The following is a 24,955-nucleotide window of genomic DNA, read 5'->3' as shown; positions in this document are numbered from 1 at the left end:
AAAAATATGTTAAAAAGAAAAGGACTATGAAAGTTAATGGCTGAAAATATATTTTATCTACTAAAGTAATTCCTGCAGTTGAAAATAATGGACAAATCACGTGTAAAAGAAAAAGCTAGTTTGTTGACTTTCGGACTTATTCTGTGCATGTGGAGCACGTACAAGAATCATGATTGTTGTCCACCCAAGTTTTTCTGAAGACAAAATTACCTACACATGCATACATGTAACATGATAGCACCTGAAGTGAAGTCGACAAACTCAAATTTAAATTTTCTTTTTTTATGATGTGAAACTAGTTCAATTTTTCTATGTTGCATACTTGCCTACCCCATATAAAGTGATCCTAGTCATTTTTCATTCTATTTGTCAGGTAACAAATCACATTTCTGAAGTCTCAAAATACCAATTGTCATTGATATATACAAATGTGTATTCAATATTAAGAGTATAGTAAAGTTTAATTTCGCCAGGGTCATAAGGGAAAAACTAAAACAGTGAGCCCTATGAATGTATGTGTGAAGGGTGAAAGAGAAGTGCAAACAAAACTGACACAGAAAGGGACTGGAATCAATTTCTATCTCCCTACCACCATTGTGACTGTCAAATCATTTGAAACATCAAGGCCATCCATGTAAAATTGTCTGTCCTCAGTTCTCCTCATTGAAGTAATCAAAGGTTGCGTAGGCATGGGAAGAGTTGTTGCTTCACTTTCCAGCATCAACACCACAGCAGACATGTTTGGCCTGTGAGCTGCTGAATCTTGCACACATAACATCCCTATGTGTATGCATCTCAAAGCCTTGTTTCTAGGACTAGAATCACGAATGCAAGGATCAAGAAGCTCCATTGCTCTGTGTTCATTCCAAAGATGCCATGCCTACACCCATTCCATCATAAAACATTAGCTTCTTGCATTTCAATTAACTCTGTATTAAAAATGTTGCAACTTGGCACACATTTATCAAACTAGTTTTTCTAAACAAGTTAGAAATTTCAGCAAAACTAAGAATTTGCATAACATATTTATGCAAATTGCACTGATACAAAAAAAAAAAAGTTTAATAGGGTACTCACATATCCTATGAGGCTTGAGTCATCTGAGTGACGAAAGCTAGTGTTTCTGCGGCCACTCAAAATCTCTAGTAGTAATACACCAAAACTGTATACATCAGACTTGACTGAAAACAGACCTTCCATTGCATATTCAGGGGCCATATAACCACTGCAGCAGAGTTATATATTAAGATTAGTTTGGTCCAAGTAAAAATTTACAAATGGATGATTCAACATTCAAGCAAAATCAAAGCGTACTTACTATGTACCAACTACTCTGTTCGTATTGGCTTCATTCTGGTTCCCACCAAATATCCTGGCCAAGCCAAAGTCTGATATTTTCGGGTTCATGTTTTCATCCAACAAAATGTTACTCGCTTTTAAATCTCGATGAATTATTCTAAGTCTTGAATCACGGTGCAAATAAAGTAATGCTCTCGCAATGCTTTCAATGATTTCAAAACGTCTTGTCCAAGGTAGTTGTGTTTGTTTGACTGGATCTGTCAAGGCGATAACCAAAAAGTGCAAAATTGTTAAGAAAAAATTATGTTAATTAAAAAATGCAGAAAGAAACAAGCATGGTTAATGTGAAGAAACATACCAAATAAAAAGCAATCCAAGCTTTTGTTTGGCATGTATTCATATACCAGCAACTTCTCTTCCCCTTGAATAGAGCAACCCATTAATCTAACTAAATTTCTGTGTTGTAGTTTGGCTATCAGCATCATTTCATTCTTGAACTCCTCTAAGCCTTGGCCAGACCGTCTTGAAAGCCTCTTAACAGCTATTTGTTCTCCGCCTGGAAGCTTTCCCTGGTAAATGGAGCAAATAATTTTCATTACATTTTAGCAAGACTTTTTTTATTACTAAAAGATGGGCTTAATAGAAGCATTTTTACCTTGTAGACAGGGCCAAAACCCCCTTGCCCAAGCTTATTTTCTTCAGAGAAATTGTTTGTGGCTATAGAAATGCAACTAAAATTGAAAACTGGAAATTCTGGTCCACTTAATTGGTTCCCCTCCAAAGTAAGGTCAGCTGATCCTGAAAATTCTGCTGACATCTCTCTGCTCTTGTTTTCATCAAAAACTGGTAGTACATTACTACTCTTGCAACAAGAAACTGAGGAAACTGTAGGCAGAACTAGAAAGAAAATGAGAAACACACACTAAGTCAAAATCAAAAACAGCATTTCAAATATCTAAGAAAAAAAGATTAGGATGCAGGGAGATGAATATTTCACCTTTCAGTTTTGCCTTGAATCTCCACACCAGCCATACAAAGATTCCTAGGCAGATTAACCCCGCCACAACAGTTGATATTATCACAATTCTGTTCGTTTTTCCACCATCATCTGTATAATTTGAAAACACAAAAGTCATGTATGTTATTAGAACCTGACCATCATAGAAGCTCGTGAGAAATTTTAAAGATTCTTCCCTTCTCATAATCTTCATATTCATAGACAATTTTAAAGTCAAAATCAAAATTGAAATGTTATTCACGGAAACTGAAATAAAAGGGACTCTTTACCTTACCTAAATCAGAATGAGCGAGGCGTATGTACAATGTATTTCCTCCACTTTCCAAATGTTGAATATCAACCAAGTCCCCATGCCACACCATGCACCCTAATCCATTAACATTAGCATACGCAGTACAAGAATCATTGCTAAAACACTCTCTGTCACAATCATTCGTGCCAACCACAAGTGCGAAATCCGGCAACTTCATAGACTTACGATCCAAGAACCCATCCTCTCCAACACTAACGCCAGTCCCGGAAGTAACATTAATCCTCTGAGCCTTGAGTGGAGTCATCCTCGTACACCCACCCGACCAGTTCCCCTTATCCCACTGATCCTTATGCTTCGGTTCAAAACCTCGTATGCAAGTACAAACAGGTACTAAATCCTCGGGGGACAACGTTAACACATCACACGCCGCGAAACTCCCACACTTGTTATAAACATCACACTCGTGAAAAGGCCCTTTTTGAATCTCGTTCCAACTTTTCTCATCTTCATTCCATCGGAACTCTCTCTCATACCCATCCCACCCTATTTGAAACCTCACCTTATCAGTGCCGTTTAAGGGGTTATATATGAAGTACCTACCACCTTTACCATCCCCATTAAGCGTGAAACCGTAAAGATAACTTGCTGCGATGGACAACCCTTGAAACATTCTACCATCCCAATACCCACTTCTCCACCTTCTTTTTTCCCCTTCCCAAACCACTATCTGAGGTAACCCTTCAGGATCCACCCCCATAGTGTAGTTTCCCTTTGAAGGATCCGTGGCTGATTTCCATGAAGTGAAGACATGGCTAGTGCTCAATCCACCCACTGACACCTTCATACCTGGCATGTATGTATCCGTTGGATTCTCGAAGCTTTGCCAAACCTCTTTCCTTTCGCATGTGAGTACGAGATTGCCATCGTCACGAAGAGTTGCTGAGGAGTTTTTGTTGTTATCATCAATGGAAACATTGGTGGACCAGACATGGTTCATGGCTCCATCGAGGACTACGAGGTTGCCGTCATTTGCGATTGTGATGGCTCCTACGGTGCCGTTGATGGGTTTGTCGCGGTTTGCCACCCATATAACTTCTGATCCGGGAATGTTGTCGTACCAAATTCCGACGTAGCGGGAGGAGGAGTTGTCGAAGCTGAAGAAACCCATCGCGAAGTTGAGCTCTTCTGAGACCAAAGTTTCATGCTCTTTGTCCCTGATCGTGACACCCTGCGTGATCCTGATCTTTGAACTAGCTGCTAAAGAAAACAAATTGTGGAAAGAAAAGAGAAAAAGATAAAAGGAGATCATCATCGCCGCTGCCATAGTATTATTATTCTTATTATTTCTTGGGGTGAGAGTGGCAGTGATGAAAGCATAAAAGGATAATTTTTTAGTTAGTGGGTGTGACTGTGATGAAATGAGAAAAGGGAGAAGATGGAACGTATTAATTTGACAGAATGAGTTTGGGATGAAGGGGGTGAAGAGGACCGGATTTCATTTATGAGAAGACACGTTTGTGTAGTGGTTGTTGAAAACACGGCTCGGAGATGAGAGAAAGAGTTGAAAATGGAACACGACGTCACACTCATTGTCATAGGCATAGCTATAGGTAACTTGATGTTAAAATTTTGTTTTTATTTGTCAAAGCAAAGAATGAATATTAAATAAAGAAAAAGGTACGGCATTAAGTTGTATTATTAATGACTAATCCTTGACTTAATGGCTTACAATGCGGCAGAGAAGAGAGACAAGAGAATCCACCTCAGCTGATACACATTATCGCACTTTCTTTTTCACGGCTATCCTTAGCATTAAAAAGTAACACAGTCTTACACTAATATACTTACTTACCTTAAATATGTTTTTTTAAGGTAAGATATATTCCTTTTTCTGCTACTTATTAAAAAAAATATTTTCCAATATGAAATTTTTATTTTTATTTTTCTTTTTATACTTGTTATTAATATAAGACGGTTAAGTGATAACATCATAGATAAAATGTTACATCATTCTTTTAATTTTCACGTGATTAGATTATGTTTAGTAAAATATTTTGATTAATTTAAATTTTTTTATTACTTAAAAAATTAATTTGATTATTTAATAAACAAATATTTTTAATAGCTTCTCAGTCTTTTTTAATTTTTTTATATTTTTTCCTATTTGTCCTTAATATATTTATCATATTTCCTATCTACCATTTTTAAATAAATTATAATTTTATTGTTTTTTAATTATTTTACATTTTTTAATTACTTTAACAGTTAATTTTACTAATCACTTATAATTTAATAAGTTTTTTTTTTAATTTCCAATTAGTTTTGTTAAACATAATTTTAATAATTTTTAAAAATACACATTTAGAATTGACTTGACCGACTTTAAAATCGACTAATCAAATTTAACAAATCTCCATCTTCATTGCAAATTTCATGAGGTTAAAGATAGGCAAAGGAGGAGCCACCGCTGCCACCGTCGTCTAAAAGAGGTGATATGGAAGTGATAGAATAACATTTTATATGTTATTTTATTGCTTAATGGTCTCATACCAACCACATGTATTGAAATCAAAAAATTGAAAACGTCAAGTAAGAAAATAAATAAATAAATATATTAAATAAGAAGCAATCTAAAAAATAGGTATATTTCAAATAGGAAAAACATATATTAAGTCTAATTGTATTGCACACTACTATAATTTTAGGTGTACAAACCAAGAGAAAAATAGAAAATATCAATTTTTATTAGTTAAAATGAAAAATAAAAAAATGAAAGATTTTTAAAGACTTGTAAGATTTTTTTTATCCATAAAAATTAAATATAATATCACAGGTTTAGAACATTGAGAGAACATGCTCAATCACTTAAGCTAGACTTTCTTGGTAGATTTTTCTTTTCAACGGACATAAAATAAAAGTGGAAATTTGTGCTCTTTTTCATTTTTGTTTTAATTTCTTAAAAGGTTAAATATTTTTATAGTATAAAAAATTGAAAAATTATTTCTTACGGATTTTTTTAAAAAATAAATTAAAAGTGGAAATTTTTTGTCTCTTTCATTTTTGTTTTAATTTCTTAAAAAGTTAAATAATTTTTAACATATAAAAATTAAAATATAAGTATTTTTATAATAAAATAATTTATAACAAGAAAAAAATGATTTTTAGATTAAAATATTTTAAATAATATAAAACACGTTCATTTATTTTTTTAATTTTATCTTATCGTACTTTTTCTCTCTATTTGACTTCTAATACAAACATAACATAAACGCCTACCAAACAAAACAAGTATAACATAAACGTGAGCGTGCCGAGTAATTCGAATATTATCTCACAATTTGTTTAATCATTTTTCTACGTACCAGCAACCGAAAATTCACCCAGAAAATAAAAACAGAATCGACCAAAAATAAAATAAAAATTAAGCGCGACTCTTTTAAATAATTAAGTCAAATTTTAAACTTAAGTTAAGTTATAACACTTAATCAATCAAATCCTAATAATTAACAAATAAAATCAACTCAGCTATCATTTTTTTTTCTTATTCTGACTCTCTATCCTTTTCATTTAACAAAACAGTTGCCAACTCTGACATTTTCTTCTATTCTAAAATGAGTTTTACCAGTTTGCCAGTTTGGTGGCAAAACATTTAGCGTATATATGTATGAACATGTGAAGATGGAGGAAAATAAAACAAAAGTACTATTTTTTCGTTATTTAGAATAAGGAAGAAAGAATCTTTAACACTTCGTTTGTTTGCAAAAAGAGGGGAAGAAATGGATTGGAGAGGAACAAAAACCTTTAAAATCTGTTCCCTTCCTTCCTTGGTTGTTCTAAAAGGAAGAAAGAAAGTTCTGTGGAGTACACTAACATTTTTAAAGAAGCATGACTAAATTGACATTGTTTATTTATCATGTTTTTCCTTTTCTTTTTTAGGTATATATGTCATTCTATTTATTTTCTCTTTTTTATTTTTTATTTTTTACATTAATTCAAAACTTTATTTCTTTTAATTTTATTTTTTATTAAACAATTCAAAACTCATCTCATTTTATTACTCTTTTTCCGTTCTCTTTTTTCCTTCTTTTTCCTTCACTTTCTTTCATAAACTAAAAATAAGATGCTCCAAAACGATTAGTCTCCCTTCAAGTGGAGTGAAAATGATGAGTGGGAAGCTTTTTTATTTTATTTTCTTTTTATAATTTTTGCAGTTAAATAAATGTTTTAGAATATATAATTAATTTTCTAAAAAATAATGAAAAGTAAGAGGCTCACTTTTCACGTCTTCCTCACATGTTTATGAGTTTTTTTTTCAAACATTAATTAATTCTTATAATTTTTATGTATATAAATCGAATGAGATAAACTTTATGTCTGGTATAAATAATTTCAAAATTATACTTGAAAAATAAATAAATAAAATTTAAAAATTTTAAAGGACTAGAGTATCATTAATTAAATAAGAAACTATTTTAAAAACATTTAAAATTTAGGATGACTCTGTACTATGAGTATATGATCAATTAAAAGATGAAGGCATAACTTAATAATTACTACTTTCAATATATATATATATATATTGATATTTTAAAGTACCATTAATTATCTTTTATACCAATATACAACCTTATTTAATAATTATTATAATAGTAATTTATTATATAAAAATATTATAATCTAAATATAACAACATTTCACATTAATTAAATATGTATTAAATAGTAGTATATTAAGCTCAAACATCAATCAGATATATAGAATCGAAGTAGTACTTGGTTTCGATAACTCTTGAATGGCGCCTGTTTGATGGAAAATTGGAAATTGCATGTACTTGGAATCTTTAGAGTTTAGACATTACGTATGAATGTGAAGTTGACTTTCAACAGTCAACTAAGAAAAATCGGAGCAGGGTCCAAATATTCTGCAAGTGGCAATTCACATATTTTTTGTTGCTTTCACAACTCTCACATATTTTTTCAACCGTATATTAGTAGCATTTGTTTTCCATTGTCGTGATCATGGTTACTAAAATACCTCAATTTTGGTTTTGAAATAATTCTCATATATTCATTAATTGAGTGATTACTTTAAGAATAATTTTTAGTAGAATTACTATATATATAATTTCAAGAATCCAATCGTTAAATATTTTATTATTTCAGTGGTCATGCATAGAGGTGGAAATGAGTCGAACAGCTTGTCGAGGGCCTTCTGCTGGATTTATGTAAGGCTAGACTCGGTTTGACTTGTTTACTATAAAGGTCAAACTCAAACTTCTTAAAAAACATTTTTATATAAAAAGAGCAAGCTGAAACCATAAAAAAAAAATTTGTTAAACTTGACAAGCCGGCTTGTTTAACTACTACTAATAATAATAATAATAATAACTTTATTTTATCAAATCTTATCTTATCCAGATTTTATTCTATCTAGATTTTATTTCATCACATCTTATCTTATCTTGTCCATATTTTATTTTATTTCGTTTATGGGCTTTGACTTACAATAAATTTGTAAGCTCTGGGATTGAGGACCTATATAACAACACCAAGGTTTTAGTTTAGGGAGTTTTTTTTCGGAGAGGAGAATAATTCTAGGATTTTAGAATTCCAGTTTTGCACACTGTTCACGTAGAATAAAATTTATTTTCTGCAAATCATCTCTAATCCATACATTTTTTAATATTATGCTCTTTTTATTTTCTTTTAATATACTTTATACTTTAACGACTTGAATTCAATATGATTTTGTTTATTAATTATTTTTCGATTTGTACATTACTTATACGAAATTTTATAAGTTTCTTTTTTTAGTTAGTATTTCACTAGGTTTTAAAATAATTAATTAATCAAAGACATCTTTAAGCAGACTTTTAAATAGGCTCGTGGGCCAAGCCAAACTTTTATATAAGTCGAGCCGAGCCTAAAAAAAACTTATGACAGGTAATAGTCAAACTCAAGCCTTACATATTCAACTCAGGCCGAGCTCAAGCCTAATAAAGCTTGACTTGACTTTCATTTTCACCTCTAGACATGCACAATAATTTTTTAAAGAATCAAATATTCTAAGTTAGTTAATTTTATAATCAATTAATTATATTCTAAAAAAGTGTATTTTACGTTCAACTTAGGGTGACGCATGCCTTCTACACCTTCGTATAGTAGCTATTTCGTATAAAATAAGAGTGATAGCAACAACCTTGAATATCATATTTGGGCCTCAACTAATCTGGATAAAAATATAATAGAATAAAAAATAAAAAATATTAACAAAAAGATAAATGTTTTTTTCTAATGTTAATAATACTATCTAACATATTCTTTAGAACATATTTTTTATTATTATTATTATCTGAAGTTTTATTAGAAATTAAAAGATTCTATGAGTTTCATTTTTTATTTAATGAGTTACACTTATAATGTTATAATTTCTAATAAATTTTAATAAAAAATAAAAGGTGTGTTAGAAAATGCTGTATGTTGACATGTTATTTGTTAAGGTGTGGAATAAAAACACTATTCCTATTTTTATTTTAGAATATAAAAAATTAATGTTCCATAAACAGAGAAAAGATGGATGGTTACAAGTCTGTTTCCATCGGCCTTGTATGTTTGTGATAGTAATATTGTAAATGGAGCATCCATCTCTTTCTTGAGAGCAGCCTGCACCTAATGCTTTCTGCCTTTGGAGGAGGTGTTTAATGTCCTTCTCAAAGCAGGGATATGATTTCAATATAAGTATATTGTAATTATCTTAATTGATTTTAAATCAACAAAAAATACATTCTTATATTCTTATTTTACATATTTGTTTACTTTGAAAACAAACTAATCGAAGCATTATTGATGGAATTACATTTGTGAGTCTGTTGAGATGACTCTCTTCTGAACTCAATTTGTCATACTCAACTTCTATCTACCTTGCAAATTTGTGACAGTGACATTATTGATGGAATTTGAATTGTGACTCTGTTGAGACGACTCTCCTCTCAACTCAATTTGTCTTTGTATGAACGCGGGTTGCTGTGGAGGAGGAAAATTCACAATCTCACTATTAAGCATTGAAACCACAGTGGCCATAGTAGGCCTCTCCTTTGCTAATTCTTGTACACATAGAAGTCCGATGTGTATGCATCTCAATGTGTGATAGACATTATCGGGACTAAATATTTCTGGATCAACCAGAGATACAATCTCCTCTTCATTCCATAGTTTCCATGCCTTCAAAAAACAAAAAAAGAGATAAATGCTCGCTTGTAAATTTGAAGGTTTATCATAATTATTATTTGTAGTAAGTAGCAAAAGAAAGTAGAGATTTATGAATCAAACTAGGAATTAATTTGAAAAGGCTTACATATCCTAAGAGGCTCAATGACAGCTCGTGATTACGAAAACTTGAGTTTTTTCTACCACTAATTATTTCCAACAGCAAAACTCCAAAGCTAAAGACATCTGATTTCTCTGAAAACAGCCCTTCCATTGCATATTCAGGTGACATGTAGCCACTGCATTTAAATTTCAAGATGAAGTTAACTATTATGGTGCTTAGCATGATAATATGACCTTGGATAAAAAGAAGGAACACTTACTATGTTCCCACCACCCTTCTAGTATTGGCCTCATCTTCGCTGCCTCCAAAGATTTTGGCCATACCAAAATCTGATATTTTTGGATTCAATTCTCCATCCAACAAGATATTGCTTGGCTTCAGGTCTCTGTGTATTATCCTTAATCTAGAATCTCTATGGAGATAAAGCGAGCCTCTAGAGATTCCTTCAATTATATTAAATCGTTTTTGCCAATCTAAAACTACCTTTTTGACTGGATCTGAAGAAACAATAGACAGTGAGGTAATCTTGAAGAAGCTATATGAAAAGAAGAAAAATTGTCTTTTGAAATTTAGTAGTAAAGTACACTAGTGAAAAGATAAACGGCTTTCATATTTGTCCTCACAACAGAGATAAAAAAAATAAATAAATAACAAATCAAGGTGGACTAACCAAACAGATAAAAATCTAAACTCTTATTGGGCATGTACTCAAAGATCAACATCTTTTCCTCCCCTTCAATACAGCAACCTAGGAGTCTTACGAGATTACGGTGTTGAAGTTTTGAAATTACAGTCACTTCATTCATAAATTCTTCTGTCCCCTGTCTAGATGTTCTTGAAAGTCTTTTCACTGCTACTTCTTGTCCATCTTGCAATACTCCCTAGAAGAAAATTTTAATAAAATTTTCAAATTGCACAGATTATTGTTGGAATCAAACTTCACATGACTATGGTACCTTATACACTGAACCAAAACCACCCTGGCCTAGCTTATTAGCTAAATTGAAGTAATTTGTTGCAGTTGCAATGTTTTCAAAGTTAAATACTGGAAGGTCCTGGATTTTAACTTGATTCAGATCTCCACTAAGACCTGCATTTCGGTTTTCTGGAGGGGTTTCCCTCAGCACCAACGATGGTTGGCTTTCCATTCTTGCTGATTGCATGGACATGAACCAAAATCCAACACAACAGCCACCCGGGCACAAAAAAAAAGAAAATTCACAGAAGAAAAAAGACATCTGATTAGATTAAGTTTGCCATTAAAAATAAAGAACACGAATAGTTTAATAAAGTATTAAAATCAAGATTTTTAAAACAAACAAACATACCAGAACTCTTAGAAGTCCATGTCCACAAGAAATATGCACAAGTAGCAACAAGCAGTGTTCCTACTATCACTGTAACTATGATAATTGATGTCATGTTTCTCCCCACATCTGTATTGTATAGCAGTTAACATATATTCACATCAGAATCTGAATATTGGACTAGAAGTTGAATAAAGTATTTACAAGGTTCCGGATTTAAATACATTAGAGGAAAAAAAAAAACTTGCACTTACCGAGTTCTGAATGAGCTTGGCGAATGTAAAGATCAACTCCTCCACGTGAGAACCTTACTATGTCAATTAACTCTCCACTCCAAGACATACAGCCAATGGCAGCATCATATGCATATGCTGTACAAGAGCAATTATTCAGGCACTCAGTTCTGCATGTGTCAACAGAAACAGATGACTGGTGTGCAAAATCTGGCACTTTAGACATCTGCAGTTTCACAAACCCATCTTCTTTGCTGGCTCCACTCCTCTTACACTGCAGTGCTTCCCTTCTCACACATCCACTAGTCCAGTTTTGCCTATTCCATTCCTCTCGGTTTCTCGGCTCGAAACCTCTCAGACAGCTGCATATTATTGGCAACTTATTCGAATCACAGCTTCCATAAGCGCCGCAGAAGCCATAAATATCGCAGTTACTTTGTTGAATTACCCGCTTCCCAACTAGTTGTCTGTTGATCCAGGATGTGTAAACCATCCTGCCTTCTGGACTCAAGAAAATGGTGCCAAAGAAAGAATCATTTGGCAAAGTATAGGTTATCTGAACAGTTACGCTATTTTCCCTTTCTACGCTGAATCCATTCAGATATGCAGAAGTATACATCGTAGCCAAACCAATAAAAACCTGACCGTTCCATGGACCTGAGCATGGTTGTGTTTGATTCCAAACAAACACTTCAGGAACACTGAGACGCTCAAGGCTTCCAGAGAAGGTTCCAATGGCTGGATCAGAAAGGCTTTTCCACGAAGTAACTTTAACTTTCTCTCCTGTCACTTGGTTAGTGCTAATTATCATATTTGGTGTGAAAGTGTTAGAGGGGTGTTTGAAACTCTCCCATATTGTCTTGCCTGTGATGTTATCCAGCAAGACAAGGTTTCCGGTGTTTAGAAGTTGGGCAGTTGAATTGGATTCAATGTTTGAGACATTTGATGACCAAACCACTTGTTTTCTTCCATTCAGCACTACAAGGTTTCTGTCGTCGGATATGGTGACAACACCTGAAGAATCCTCTAGTGGTTGGCCTCTGTTGGCCACCCATATGACATTGGATTCGGAGAGATACCAGATTCCTACATAGCGATTTGATGTGTTTCCGGGGCTGAAGAATCCTAGCTTGAATGCACCATCGTTAGAGGTCACAGTTTCAGGGTCTTTCATTAATCGAGACACTGTAATGATGTCTAAGGCAGTGACCCAATTCATGTAAAAGTTTGACAGAATGAGAAAAACAGGTAACGTGTTTCCACCAGTACTGAATCCCATTGCCAGAACTGAACCAGTGTATTTTTTTTATGTTCAGGAATGGAAGACAATGCAAACGATTTACAATATCACACGTTAGAGCACCGTTTGTGAAATTTTATATCAAGAGTTGAACAGATAAAATTGATAATCATTTCCATGAGTGTCCAGTTCTTTTCAGTCTGAAATTTTACCTGGCATTTATAGGAAATACACTGTCAATATGTGAATTTTCGCGTGATCATTCAACTAAATTCTTTTGAAGAAAACTATGTTTGAGGTTGGAATATATCAACAAGTCCTTCCTCGACCCTCAAAATTCACTGCTTACATTTTATTGGCTGTGTGACTTCATATTTCACAATATTACTTCATTGACACGCCAATCCTGATAGAGATTGATGCTCTATTTGTGTGCTAAGATTCGTGCGTGTATTATACTCAGATTTTAATTCATGGATTTTTTTTTTTGTATTACTTAAAAAGATGTATCATTTTACGCCATCAAGTAAAATTTCTTAACAAAATTTTTAAGCCTTGATTATGTGAAAACCAGTAACCTACTCAACTTATTTGATAAATATTATATAAAAGTATATTATAAATAACGTTAATGCGTGGAGATTAAAAGTGCATATATATATATATATATATATATATATATATATATATATATATATTTGCTAGTACTAAATAAACAATATAATTATATATAAGACTAAACAAATAATTACTTATACTTTTAATAAGCAGATAGAAAAAATATTTTATTTAACCATAATTACCTGTTAAACTATTTAAATTCATTCCTTAACAAATTTGATATGCAGGAATGAGGTTTCTTTTGTTTCCATTCATAGGTTGCAATTCTTGTACGATTATAATCAACGAATTCCATGAGTTGAAAAATCTGAAATCCAATCTATTCATGAGTCTCATGATATGACCACTGACCAGTCAAAGTGTCACTATATGCGGTAGCCCAATAAATTAAAAACTGTATAACTTTGAAGGACAATACGTGCAGAATGATTACAAGTTACAATCTTGCCTCAATTGGATGAATAACAGCCAATTTTCCTTCTTTCGTATTATATCCACACATGACACAACTATTTTTCAACATAGGAAAACCAAAACCAATAAACAAGCCAGGAATAAAATTACAACAACGCTGACAAAAGAATGATAGCATCAACTAACAATGACAAACTCAGGAAAAATAAACCAAAAAAGAACAAATAATAACAAGGGGTAGAGAGAACACGTGAGTGAGCCTTGTTTAGAGTTCTACATCACAAGGGGCCCTTTCGAAACTCTTTCCTTTAGAAAAGTGCACCAAGACAGGAGAACAAAAAATCTTCAAAACACGATGCTTTGACTTCCACACTCCAACCTTGAACCTTATCCTTGCCCTCATCCACACATCCAACTCAATATCCCCAGAGGATCTCTCGAGCCTAAGGTCCTTAGGCACAGAATCATACAGGGCCACGGTTTGGGCCGTGAGGCCCACATGAAGCCTGGTCACATTCTTATGTGACTGGAAAAATGGCTGAACCGCATTGGTTGCTAGAGTTTGGTCCTCATAACGCACTGACACCTCCACAGTGTCATAGTATATGGAGACTCTAGAGTTGGGATTGTAGGATCTTATGGTGAAGTCAAAGTTGGCATAGAGGTGATTTGCATCGGTTAAGTTGAAGTTGTGGATTGCAGCATTCTCCACAGTGTATTCCAACCTTTTGGGCTTCAAAACTAGCCAAATTATGATCACAGCAATGCCCACAAGGATGATCAAGGCTAGTATGAAAATGGCAATGCAACGAAGAAGGTTTGAGCGTTTTGGCTTATTGGCTGCTCTAGACTGCGATTGTGTGGGAGGATGAGCCATTTTTCTGAAGGGGTGCTCTAATTCTATTAGGACAAGATAACTAGTGCTTTTGTTTGATTGAAGAAGCAAATCTAATGTGATGTTTATATATTGTTGTGAACTATAAGTCTACCTCTGAAACCTACCTCTGAAACCTTTTCTGTTAATTGGTATACTTCTATCGCTTTCAGAATTTCGTGCATGAAACTCAAGACATCTATGGGATTCTTTGGCCAACGATTTTGTTCCTTTCTTTAGATTCAAGTGTTATGTTACATACAGTAACATGCAATCGCAAGCAATATAGCTGTCGGCATAAAGTGCCTCGCTTATATAAAATTTTTATGCTGTATCATTCACAATACTTTAAAAAACACAAGAAAAATTATATAGAGATGTCATTGTTTGAGCCATTGCATTGTTTAACTTGGAAAATTTACAACAAAAGTGAGGGGTGGTGATGGGTGTTAAAAAAAAAGTGTACAACTCAATATATATGAGGAATAAGGATTTTAATGGCGTGTTCTTTAAAAATACATCTAATTACAATACTCTGTTTGGCTTTTTGCATTTTCTTAATACAATTGTGACAATAAGGTTTTTTTTTTTGAAGGAGTGACAATAAGGTTAGAACTTAGGATCTTGTGTAATTTTTTCCAACTCTCACCACTAAAATCAATCCAAATGGGTATTTTCTTTTTATTTTTTTTTAAAAATAATTGATGTTTCCTTTTTGAGCAAATTACACTCACACACCCCTGAGATTAATGCTTATTACACTTATATCCTCTATCTAAAATCATTTTTTTTTTGTTTTTTTTAAATAGTCATCGTTACTAATGATGTTAATTTTTGGTGAAATACCCTAAAAACCTCTATAACTCTTGTTCAAATCTACTCCCAATCCAAATTTACATCGGGTTTCGCCTACGAAAACACTATCAACTCACTCCTCACCTCCATTGTCAACTCCGTCGCCTTTGTCAACCACAACAATTTCACTGTTTCAGCCTCCTCCAACGCCGTCTACGGCCTCTTCGAATGTCGCGACACCTCATCAACGACCAATACTCTCGCTATGTGTCACTTGTGGTCACCCAGCTCAACAACCTCTGTTTCACCTCTTGCTGCGACGCATTGCAGCTTGACAACTGTTTCATCAAGTATGACAATGCGACCTTTATAGGGGTCGAGAACATGATGGCGATGTCACTATATCCTTACTTCTTTCTCCTTTTTCTCATTATCTTTGACAGTGTTAGTGGGTTAGAAGATCACAATGTAATGGATAGTAAAAAAAATAAGAGAGTCTTGTATATGATAAAAAAGGAGTGACATTGAATACAATAAACACTAACCTCATGGGAAGTATAATTTGCTTTTTTTTAAGTCAACAAATAACAAGTTTATCTCACTCTCGGCCTCTTAGCAGTTAGCATATATAAACCAGCCCAATAATTTTGTTGGTGCCATTTATCTATACAATGAATGAGACAGGCCTTAACTTACCTATACAATGAATAAGACGGGTCTTGAGCTTAACATGTCTTAGACATAGTTCTTAATCTTCATGTTGACAAATTTGTGATTAGCAACGGGGAGATGGAATTTACACCACCATTTTTTTTCTTCGCTTATATTCTTTATAGAAATAAGTTTTTTCATATGTTTATATCTTAATACATTATGGAAACAAAAAAAATCACAAAAGTTAGTTTTCGTAATATATAAAAAAATTATAATATAGAAAATAATTTTCATAAAATTTGAAAAAAAAAATTAGAGGATGTGAGACTGAGAGGAAAGAGCAATATTTTGGGAAATATAAAAAAATAAAGTAAAATTTATGAAAAAGAGCAAAAAAGGGAATGTGAATAGCTTGGGCCTTAGCAAGGCCTCGTAGGATCAAATGGGTTTTAGAAAAGGGGTTATTCTTCCTACATCCAACAAATTTCTTCAACACCCAACATATTTTTAAAAAAATTCTAACTTTACCTTTTTTTACTTCTTCGTTCCTTCATTTTCTCTTTTCTTCGTATAGCCTACGGATCGGCAATTTATAAGACACTGTTTATTTGGAATTTTTGATACGTTCGTTGGTTTCCTCCTTCTCCTCTGTGAAACTAGTGTTGGTATTGTTCATGGTGTGTGTTGTTCATGGCTCCTCCATAGTTTCTCCTCCGACAATTTCATGTCGTCCTCCGTGAGTTTCCTCTCCTCTTCTATCGTGAGTAGCGTTGCGTTGTCACTGATAAGTTTTTTTTCCTTCGTTTACTCCATACATATTGTTAATCTGTATGATTCATACGGATTGTCAATCCATATATTCAATACAGAAAGAAAAGTGCAGAGAAAGCAGAACTCACGATGGTGATTTTGGACAACGATGTACACCAACGACGACCACACACTGCTTGATGAAAACGAACCACGAATTAAAGAGAAGAAGATGCAAGAATTTGAGAGGACAATGAAAACGGCGTGAATGATGTAGCAGACGGATTCCCAATCCATAGTTCAAGTTAAAGTTAAATGAATAAGGAGTAAAATTAATTTTTTACTCAAAATGTTGGGTATAGAAATAGTATTAAGGGTGCAGGAAGAAAACGCCGTTAGTCCAGTGCCACACCACGTGTTCATACAGTGCTAGGCCAATTCGAACATATTAATTTTGCTTAGACGTTTGCCAATGGGACATATGCAAATTGTACTAGGCCTTTACATTTGAAAGCGCCACATAATTTTTATATATTCAAATCTTAGAATCCATTTGCATATGTGATATATATATATATATACAAAATGTGATACTTATTTTTAGAACTTATAATGTTTAACTTCTAAAAGCATTAAAAAAAGTTCAAAATAAACATTTATAAAAACTTATATAATAATCATAAATATTTTTAAGCATATCTTTTAATTTATAAGTCTCAAACAAAAAAGAAATAGAATAACCATATATAATCACTCATATATCAAACACTTTATTAACATACTATATATTTCTCTTTATTTATTTATTTATTTCTATTACATCATATTACCGATCATACATATATTTTTTTGTCGCACACTCTTGGTATCAATTAGCACTTAAAGTTTCTATGAACTTATTTCGAATGAAATATGATAGCCTAATGAGAGAGGATTCCTTTCATTCTAAATGTGGTGTTTACTCTATATAGTGACTATGTCAGCTTTAAAGGTTTCTTATGGTTCCAGCTTAGCCACCACGGTTTAGCTGATGCTTTCCTTGTTTCCCTGCTTTCCTTTGCTTACCCGGTTAGCACCAAAACTTATAATAATAATTGCATGTAATGCATATTGTCTTTAACGTGCCCATTTTATTAATGACCCCCAAAATATTTATGCAGGTGAAATGTATATCTTTTAAGGAAAAAGGCCAATGTGTAATCAAGAATTTTTGTTAAAAGAACAAGGTATCATGCTAGTATTAAATAATAATAAGTGCAACTAGAGATCCCCTTTACATCAAAACTAATCAGCTGCAGCAAAGGAGCTGGTGGTTCCTCATAAATCATATAATCAGCCTCCATATCACATGCGAGACTAACCATAGCATCTGCACACCTATTAGCCTCCTTATATATATGAATAACATAAACTGACCTCAATTTGTTTCATCAATTCTATTATTACTCGAACCAAGGGTGCTCCAGATATGCATCCAACTTCCCCTCCTTTAATGCTTTTTAACAACAGATTCTGAATCTACTTGCAGCAAGATATTTTGCATACCTTGATCTCTAGCAATACGGAAGCCCTGTAAAACTCCCCATAACTCAGCAAGAAAGGTTGTAGTGCACCCCACTTTTTCGCAAATCCTATTTTCCATCTGCCATGATGATCTCGCAGGAGACCTCCACAAGTAGCCATACCTTGTGATGATTTCAAAGATCCATCTGTATTCAAGCAAAACCAACCTTCAGGATGAGAACTCCATTTCCTCTTTGACATAATTTCCAGAGGGATTAAATTGAAGTTGGGCAGATTTGTATTTCTTCTAATAATGACAGATTTCTTCCCAAGGTTTGCATGCATAAACAAATGAATCATCATGTTGTTGTATGTTCCTCCAATACAAAAAATAATAGCAAGTTGTGGCCCATAATTCAGGCCAAGGAGAATAGCCTTGAGGACCAACATCACTCTTAAGATTAAATTCTATCAAATCCTGAAATTGCATACCAAAGAAATCACTTTTAAATTCTATAGCAACAAGGTGATTCCAACTTCATAGGGTCTTCGAATAGTCTCTTAAGACATGCATAGAAGTTTCTTGAACTAAGGGACAATGATTGCAATAAGGAGAACCAATTCCCCACTTTGCAAGCCTATACCTGTAGTTTCTAAATTATGAAAATTATTTATTTGTTTATAAGCACTAGACACCAAAAATTGGCTCAATTTGTTGTCTGACCATAACTCATGTCAGTTTTGTATCTGCTAAGATTACTCTGTGATTGAACAATTTTAAGCGCACAAATAATCCTGGCGTTGCTTTAGTGCATTTTAAGAGAATTTTTTTTTCCGTGTAATGAGTCCTGAAATATAAGTGCAACGCCCTTACTGTATGGAATACGTCAACACTAAATTTTACAGCACTTGAGAACAAGTGGTGATTGATTTTTTTTTTTTTTGAAGTTAAACATATTTATTTCATATCATTTTGAATAAGTGCATAGATACAAAGAGGCATCCACTCAAACAACTGGATACTAGCATGAAACCAAATGATTGTGTACCTTAATATCATACACAAATATGTACCTCAGGAACAAAGTATATGCCTGAATTTCCCTCTTTATAACTAAGATCTTGATGGGAAGAGTATACAATTAGAGATATAGCAATATCCTAGCGGTTTGACTTCTGAGTTTTCATCATTGATTGAATTGCCAATATTGACCACTTTATTTTTCTCTATTTCAGATTTGGTCCATTGTCATTTATTCTTTCCAAAAGCTTCTATTGTTAAGTGGTTTTTTGTTGTTGATATTTGATCAACTCACTTTTCATTTATTTAATTGAACATATCCTTAATCTATGTTACTTAGCACTACTGCCAGTTAGTATTATTAAATGCCATCCTTAAAGAATTACTGTTATATTAGAAGTCCAGAAAAGTCAAATCCCAAAGTTCCCAATTCTAACAAGTTGAAGGATTTCTGATAATCCATAAAACAAGACTTCTAGTCTATAAACATTATTGAATAATCATCTATTTAATATCTTCAGCATATAAAATGGCAGCTATTTTTACAGTTAAGATGATTCATATGGTTATCTGCCTTGCATCTCGGTAAGAGTTACATGGTTGTTGGAGTTAAACTGATTTTCTTGAGAAGAAGACTCTAAACTTGATGAACTTTGCTTCTGAACAAATCCGACTTGCCTAGGAGGAGGGAGGTGGGAAATCTCACTATTAAGCATCGAAAGCACAGTAGTCATAGTTGGTCTTGTTTTTGCAACTTCTTGCACGCATAGAAATGCTATGTGAATGCACCTAAAAATATGATTCTCGGATCCTGAAGCTGATATCTCTGGATCAACCAAAAAACTAATATTGTCTTCGTTCCATAGATTCCACGCCTAATTTAAAAACAGCATAGAACATGTGTGAAAATGAATGGAAATAATAGATAGCAACCAAAGGTAATTAAGAAAGTTCTGAGGTAGGAAGAGACATACATATCCTATAAGGCTGAGAGACTGGTCATCATTACGAAAACTAGTGTTTCTTTTTCCACTAATAATCTCCAATAACAAAACACCAAAGCTATAGATATCTGATTTCTCAGAAAACAGTCCTTCCATTGCATATTCCGGGGACATGTAGCCACTGTATTTATTTAGATCACAAACGAGTTAATTCTCAAAGCAAATAATATGCCAATAATGTCAAGTACAACTAGGCATATATACTTACTATGTGCCAACAACTCTTTTGGTATTAACTTCATCCTCGCCTTTATATATTCTAGCCAAACCAAAGTCTGATATTTTTGGATTCATCTCTGCATCTAGCAAGATATTGCTTGCCTTCAAATCTCTATGTATGATTTTTAATCTAGAATCTCTATGAAGATAGAGTAAGCCACGAGCAACTCCTTCAATTATATTAAAACGTTTTGTCCAGTCTAGCAGTTTCTGCCGGAGTGGGTCTGAAAAGAAAAAGAACAAGAATTTTTTTTAGCCAAAATGATTGCTAGCTTACAGGAACAGAATGAATTGGAATCAAAATAAACTGTTCATTTTTCATTTTACTAATGTTGAGTGACCTGAATGTTTAGAAGGTGAAATACATAGATGTATAAACTAACCAAAGATGAATGCATCTAAACTTTTATTTGGCATGAACTCATAGATGAGCATCTTTTCATCTCCTTCAACACAGCATCCGAGAAGTTTTACAAGATTGCGATGTTGTAGCTTAGAAATGACCCCCACTTCATTCATAAATTCTTCTAGACCTTGTCCAGATGCTTTGGCGAGTCTTTTCACTGCAATTTCCTGGCCATCTGGCAATAATCCCTAAGGCAAATTGAACAAAATTAAATTGGAAGAATTAGAAATACATGATATGTATATATGAATGCCACTAGACAAAATATATTACCTTGTACACCGGACCGAAACCGCCCTTTCCAAGCGTATTAGCTAAGTGAAAGTTGTCTGTGGCATTTGCAACGACTTCAAAATCAAATAGCGGTAGCTCATCCAGTTTAGCTGGTTTCTGGACCTCAGTCACCCTTTGACTCTGATTTTCTGGACATGTTCCAAATGAATTAATATTTCTGGAAAGAATAAAATAACAACTGTTCTTCTCATCTCGAATTTATATGAAATAATAAAAAAAAAAGTAAAAAACCACCCATGGAGAAACCATTTATAATCTGTTAGTGCTTAAATAAACTCCATTAAATGAGTAGAGATCGATATTCATCTTACTCTTTACTATTTAATTAGATCATAAATTCTTTCCAAAATACCTTTGTACCACAGAAAAGATGTCATGCTAAATTGTTAAAATAATGACCATTTGTATCATATTGCCTATGAAATATATACAATCTTTAAACTTCCAAACTCAAAGTTGTTATAAACTGTTTGTATTAAGCGAATAAGTGGTTGGCATCAAAGTTAGAAGCAGATATGGAAAAAAATAAGCACCATTTACTCTTCTTAAATATAAGTTTTCCTAATTCCATTAAGGCTTGATTATTACCCGAATCTTTAGCAGTTCCCTTCCACGAGTTAAATCTACGAATGGCTAGATAAGCACAGATGGCAAAGATAATTGTTCCAGCAGTTGCCACTGTAATTCCAATGATTAATCTCTTGCCTCTTGTCTTATTAGTATGCTCTTGTGCATTACCTACAAAAAGTTAAAAGAAATCCAGCATCAGACTAACAAACAATAAATTGTAAGAATATAATCTATCACTTGTTAAGGTTAAACACAAACAGAGAACAATGAAAAAACCTCATACTGGATTGAAATTCTGAACGGGCGAGACGGATGTAGAGATCAACTCCTGCAGTTTGGAATTTTTGTAAGTCAATTAAGTCTCTAGTCCAATACAAGCATCCAATGCCAGCATCATATGCATACGCCAAACAAGAGCAATTCTGCAAGCACTGCGTTCCACATTGACCTTCCTCGACATCCAACCTCTCCGCGAAGTCTGGAACTTTCATAGTTTCAAGTTTCAAAAATTGATCTTCTTGCTCATCTTCACTCCCATTTTTAAACCTCTCACACTTGAGTGGCACCTTTCTCACACACCCACTAGTCCAATTTTGCCTACTCCACTCCTCTTGATTCCTTGGTTCATATCCACTCAAACAGCTGCATATTGGTGAATTCTGCCCATTACAGCTTCCAAATGCCCCACACGTGCCATAAACATCACAATCAGAAATTCCCAAATCCAAAGTCAACGTGTGCTTTCTGTTATAATACCTTACCAATTTAAGCTTTCCTTGTGGAATCAAGGTAAGGATTCCAAACGAAGAAGGATCGGCGAAACTGTAAGTTAGATAAACAGTTTCATTCCCTTCATATCCTACATTCCATCCATACAAATACCCAGTTGACATCAGTGGTGTCCCAATGAAGATTCTACCATTCCATGGACCAGTCCTCCAATAAGGGCGAGTTCCATTAATCCACAAAAACACTTCTGGAGCATCCAAACGTTCAAGGGAAGCAGAGAAGTAGCCAGTAGAAGGATCAGAAGCGCTTTTCCTCGACACAAACCGTATTTTCTCACCTGTGATTCTGTTAGCACTGATCCTCATGGTTGGCACTGCTGAATCACAAGGATGCTTGAAGCTCTCCCATAGGGTCTGTCCAGTGGAGTCATCTTTCAGCACTAGATTCCCGGAACGTGAAAGTTGAGCGGTGGAAGTGATTGTTGCAGTGTTTGACACATTTGACGACCAAATAACATGGTTTTTTCCATCAACTAGCACGAGGTTACCGTCTTTGGAGATTTTCAAAACCCCAGAAGAATCTAAGAGTGGTTTGTTTCTGTTAGCTATCCATATGACGTTGGAGTCAGAGAGGTACCAGATTCCTACGTAGCGGTGTGTTGAATTTTGAGGGCTGAAGAAACCAAGTTTGAAGACACTGTCGTTTGAAGTTACTACTGTCTCTGAGTCTCTAATGGATTGAGAAGATGTAAGGGTGTCCGTGGCAGAGGTCAAACCCAGGAAAATGATGGGAAATACTATGAGCAAAGCATTTAGGAATCCCATAATATTAGTGCTCAACACTGTCACTGTGTCTGCAGAACTGTGAATATAGTGTGATGATGTCTTCTTAAACCATGCAACTGTGCAGTTAACGAGGTTTATGTCTATCCCGTGATTCATTCAAAATTCCTTTGGGACTTTTTATCTTTCTATTGTTGCGATCTGTCTGTTGAATAGAAGGCTCAATTAGTTTGATCCCCTACTGTTTTTTTAACCACCTATTTAGGAAAAAAAATCATTACGTGTTTTTGGTCAGTTGATTTTTACATGACATATAATCAAACTTCATTAACCTTCTCTTAAAGTAAAAAATTTCATTACGTATCATATGGTTGAGACTATAGTCACATGATAATCCCCTGACCATATAATAATTCGTTGTGAGATTAAAATCTTTACCTATTTTGTCAAATCCTAAAATATTTTTACAAGTTTAATTCTTTCAGTCGACTACAAAATTAATCTTTGGTTCTGAGTTTGTCATATTTAAAAATTTTCCTTCCTTCATAAAGATGTAATATGGGTAACCGAATTTAGGTTCTCTATAAATAAACTATATTATTAACTGAGTTAAACTCAGAATAAATTTTCAGTTTGTATTAACATAAAAATGAAATTTATAATTCAGGAAGCATATGCCATTGGGTTAGGACGGAATCAACTGATACTTAGAATGCAGAGCACTGTGAATTAAAAAAAAAAAAAACTCAATATTTTAACAAGAACTTTGTTGTCTTTTTATTATTTTAATATATTTTGAGTTTGTAATTTGATTTGCTTACGAACATTATAATTATCCGGAAATTACTCGTGTAAACGTGTGGATTGTTATATTTCTTTTCCCATTTAGTTGACTCACAGTGTTCCATTCAGCTGATGAAAGACTAGTTGCCTGCTTTATTATTTTTCTAGAGGGCCAGGTTTGTCCATATCTTGAAACCGTGAATAGTGAAGTCAACTTCATCCTATACAAAGGGACAAGTCAAGTCAATTAATTTGTTGCCTTGATGCTTTTGCGGCATGGAAGAGTTATATATAAAGGACTAATTATTCACTAAATAATCACATAAGCTGATAAGATTGTTATTAGTTTACCAATCTTTTTCTTAATTCATTTAGTTCACTATCTTTGACTTTCTCATATTTAAGAACTTACGAATGGAAACGCGTCCCGCGACCAGAATATTATATTTAAGAAGCCGCAGTTGTTGACCGAGGTTAGACTGCATTGAGCACCATTGAATGTTATCATGTTAACATCATTGCTAGCAAACTACTGATAAATGTCCTGCAGAAACCAGTTACTATCAGTTTGATTCTGGTTTAACTATGCCTTATACTCAAAAAGTTATTTTTTTAATCAGTAAAAATCAAACACAATATCTGAAATTTAAAACATTTATCCATATTATTTAATTAACTGAACTATACTCAGTAAATATTAAAACAAAAAAACTATAATTTACTCAAATATAAGCGACCCATTTATAAAAAAAAAATGTAAAACGACCATGTGTGACTGTGTTGGGCTTTGAAGCACTTTTAACGGTTTTAAATAAATGGCATCCTAACAAACAACCCTTCCCTTATATCTGCACGCT

At 33.5% G+C, this 24,955-nt stretch overlaps 3 protein-coding genes across 4 annotated transcripts; all 3 read right to left on the bottom strand.

Moving 5' to 3' along the window:
• Nucleotides 1-386: 386 nt before the first annotated feature.
• Nucleotides 387-4,103, bottom strand: LOC102660295 (G-type lectin S-receptor-like serine/threonine-protein kinase B120). Of its 2 annotated transcripts, none has more exons than XM_006594577.4 (7): nt 2,592-4,103; nt 2,297-2,407; nt 1,955-2,184; nt 1,658-1,868; nt 1,319-1,556; nt 1,078-1,225; nt 387-880 (listed from the first exon to the last, which is right to left on the bottom strand). In XM_006594577.4, exons 1-7 carry the CDS (start codon nt 3,892-3,894, stop codon nt 578-580), a joined length of 2,544 nt encoding a protein of 847 aa, XP_006594640.1. In that variant the 5' UTR covers nt 3,895-4,103; the 3' UTR covers nt 387-577. The 2 variants fall into 2 exon arrangements, with proteins under 2 accessions (XP_006594640.1, XP_006594639.1); XM_006594576.4 differs by having other exon boundaries at nt 1,955-2,196; nt 2,592-4,101.
• Nucleotides 4,104-9,466: 5,363 nt separating this feature from the next.
• LOC112998788 (uncharacterized) lies at nt 9,467-23,555 on the bottom strand. The gene is made up of 16 exons (XM_026125153.2): nt 22,088-23,555; nt 21,823-21,972; nt 21,214-21,362; nt 20,918-21,128; nt 20,524-20,758; nt 20,286-20,436; nt 19,882-20,186; nt 18,333-18,496; nt 14,094-14,614; nt 11,461-12,742; nt 11,228-11,335; nt 10,856-11,052; nt 10,570-10,780; nt 10,159-10,396; nt 9,924-10,074; nt 9,467-9,790 (listed from the first exon to the last, which is right to left on the bottom strand). Exons 1-16 carry the CDS (start codon nt 23,472-23,474, stop codon nt 9,482-9,484), a joined length of 5,769 nt encoding a protein of 1,922 aa, XP_025980938.2. The 5' UTR covers nt 23,475-23,555; the 3' UTR covers nt 9,467-9,481.
• On the bottom strand, nt 13,599-14,692 carry LOC100801370 (uncharacterized protein At1g08160-like). The gene has a single exon (XM_003541708.5). The coding sequence runs from the start codon at nt 14,589-14,591 to the stop codon at nt 13,980-13,982; it is 612 nt and encodes a 203-aa protein (XP_003541756.1). The 5' UTR covers nt 14,592-14,692; the 3' UTR covers nt 13,599-13,979.
• Nucleotides 23,556-24,955: the final 1,400 nt, after the last annotated feature.

Source organism: Glycine max, chromosome 13 (genome assembly GCF_000004515.6).
Source record: "Glycine max cultivar Williams 82 chromosome 13, Glycine_max_v4.0, whole genome shotgun sequence".
NCBI lineage: Eukaryota > Viridiplantae > Streptophyta > Magnoliopsida > Fabales > Fabaceae > Glycine > Glycine max.
Note: the sequence above shows the minus strand (reverse complement) of the source record. Positions and strands in the feature narration are given on the sequence as shown.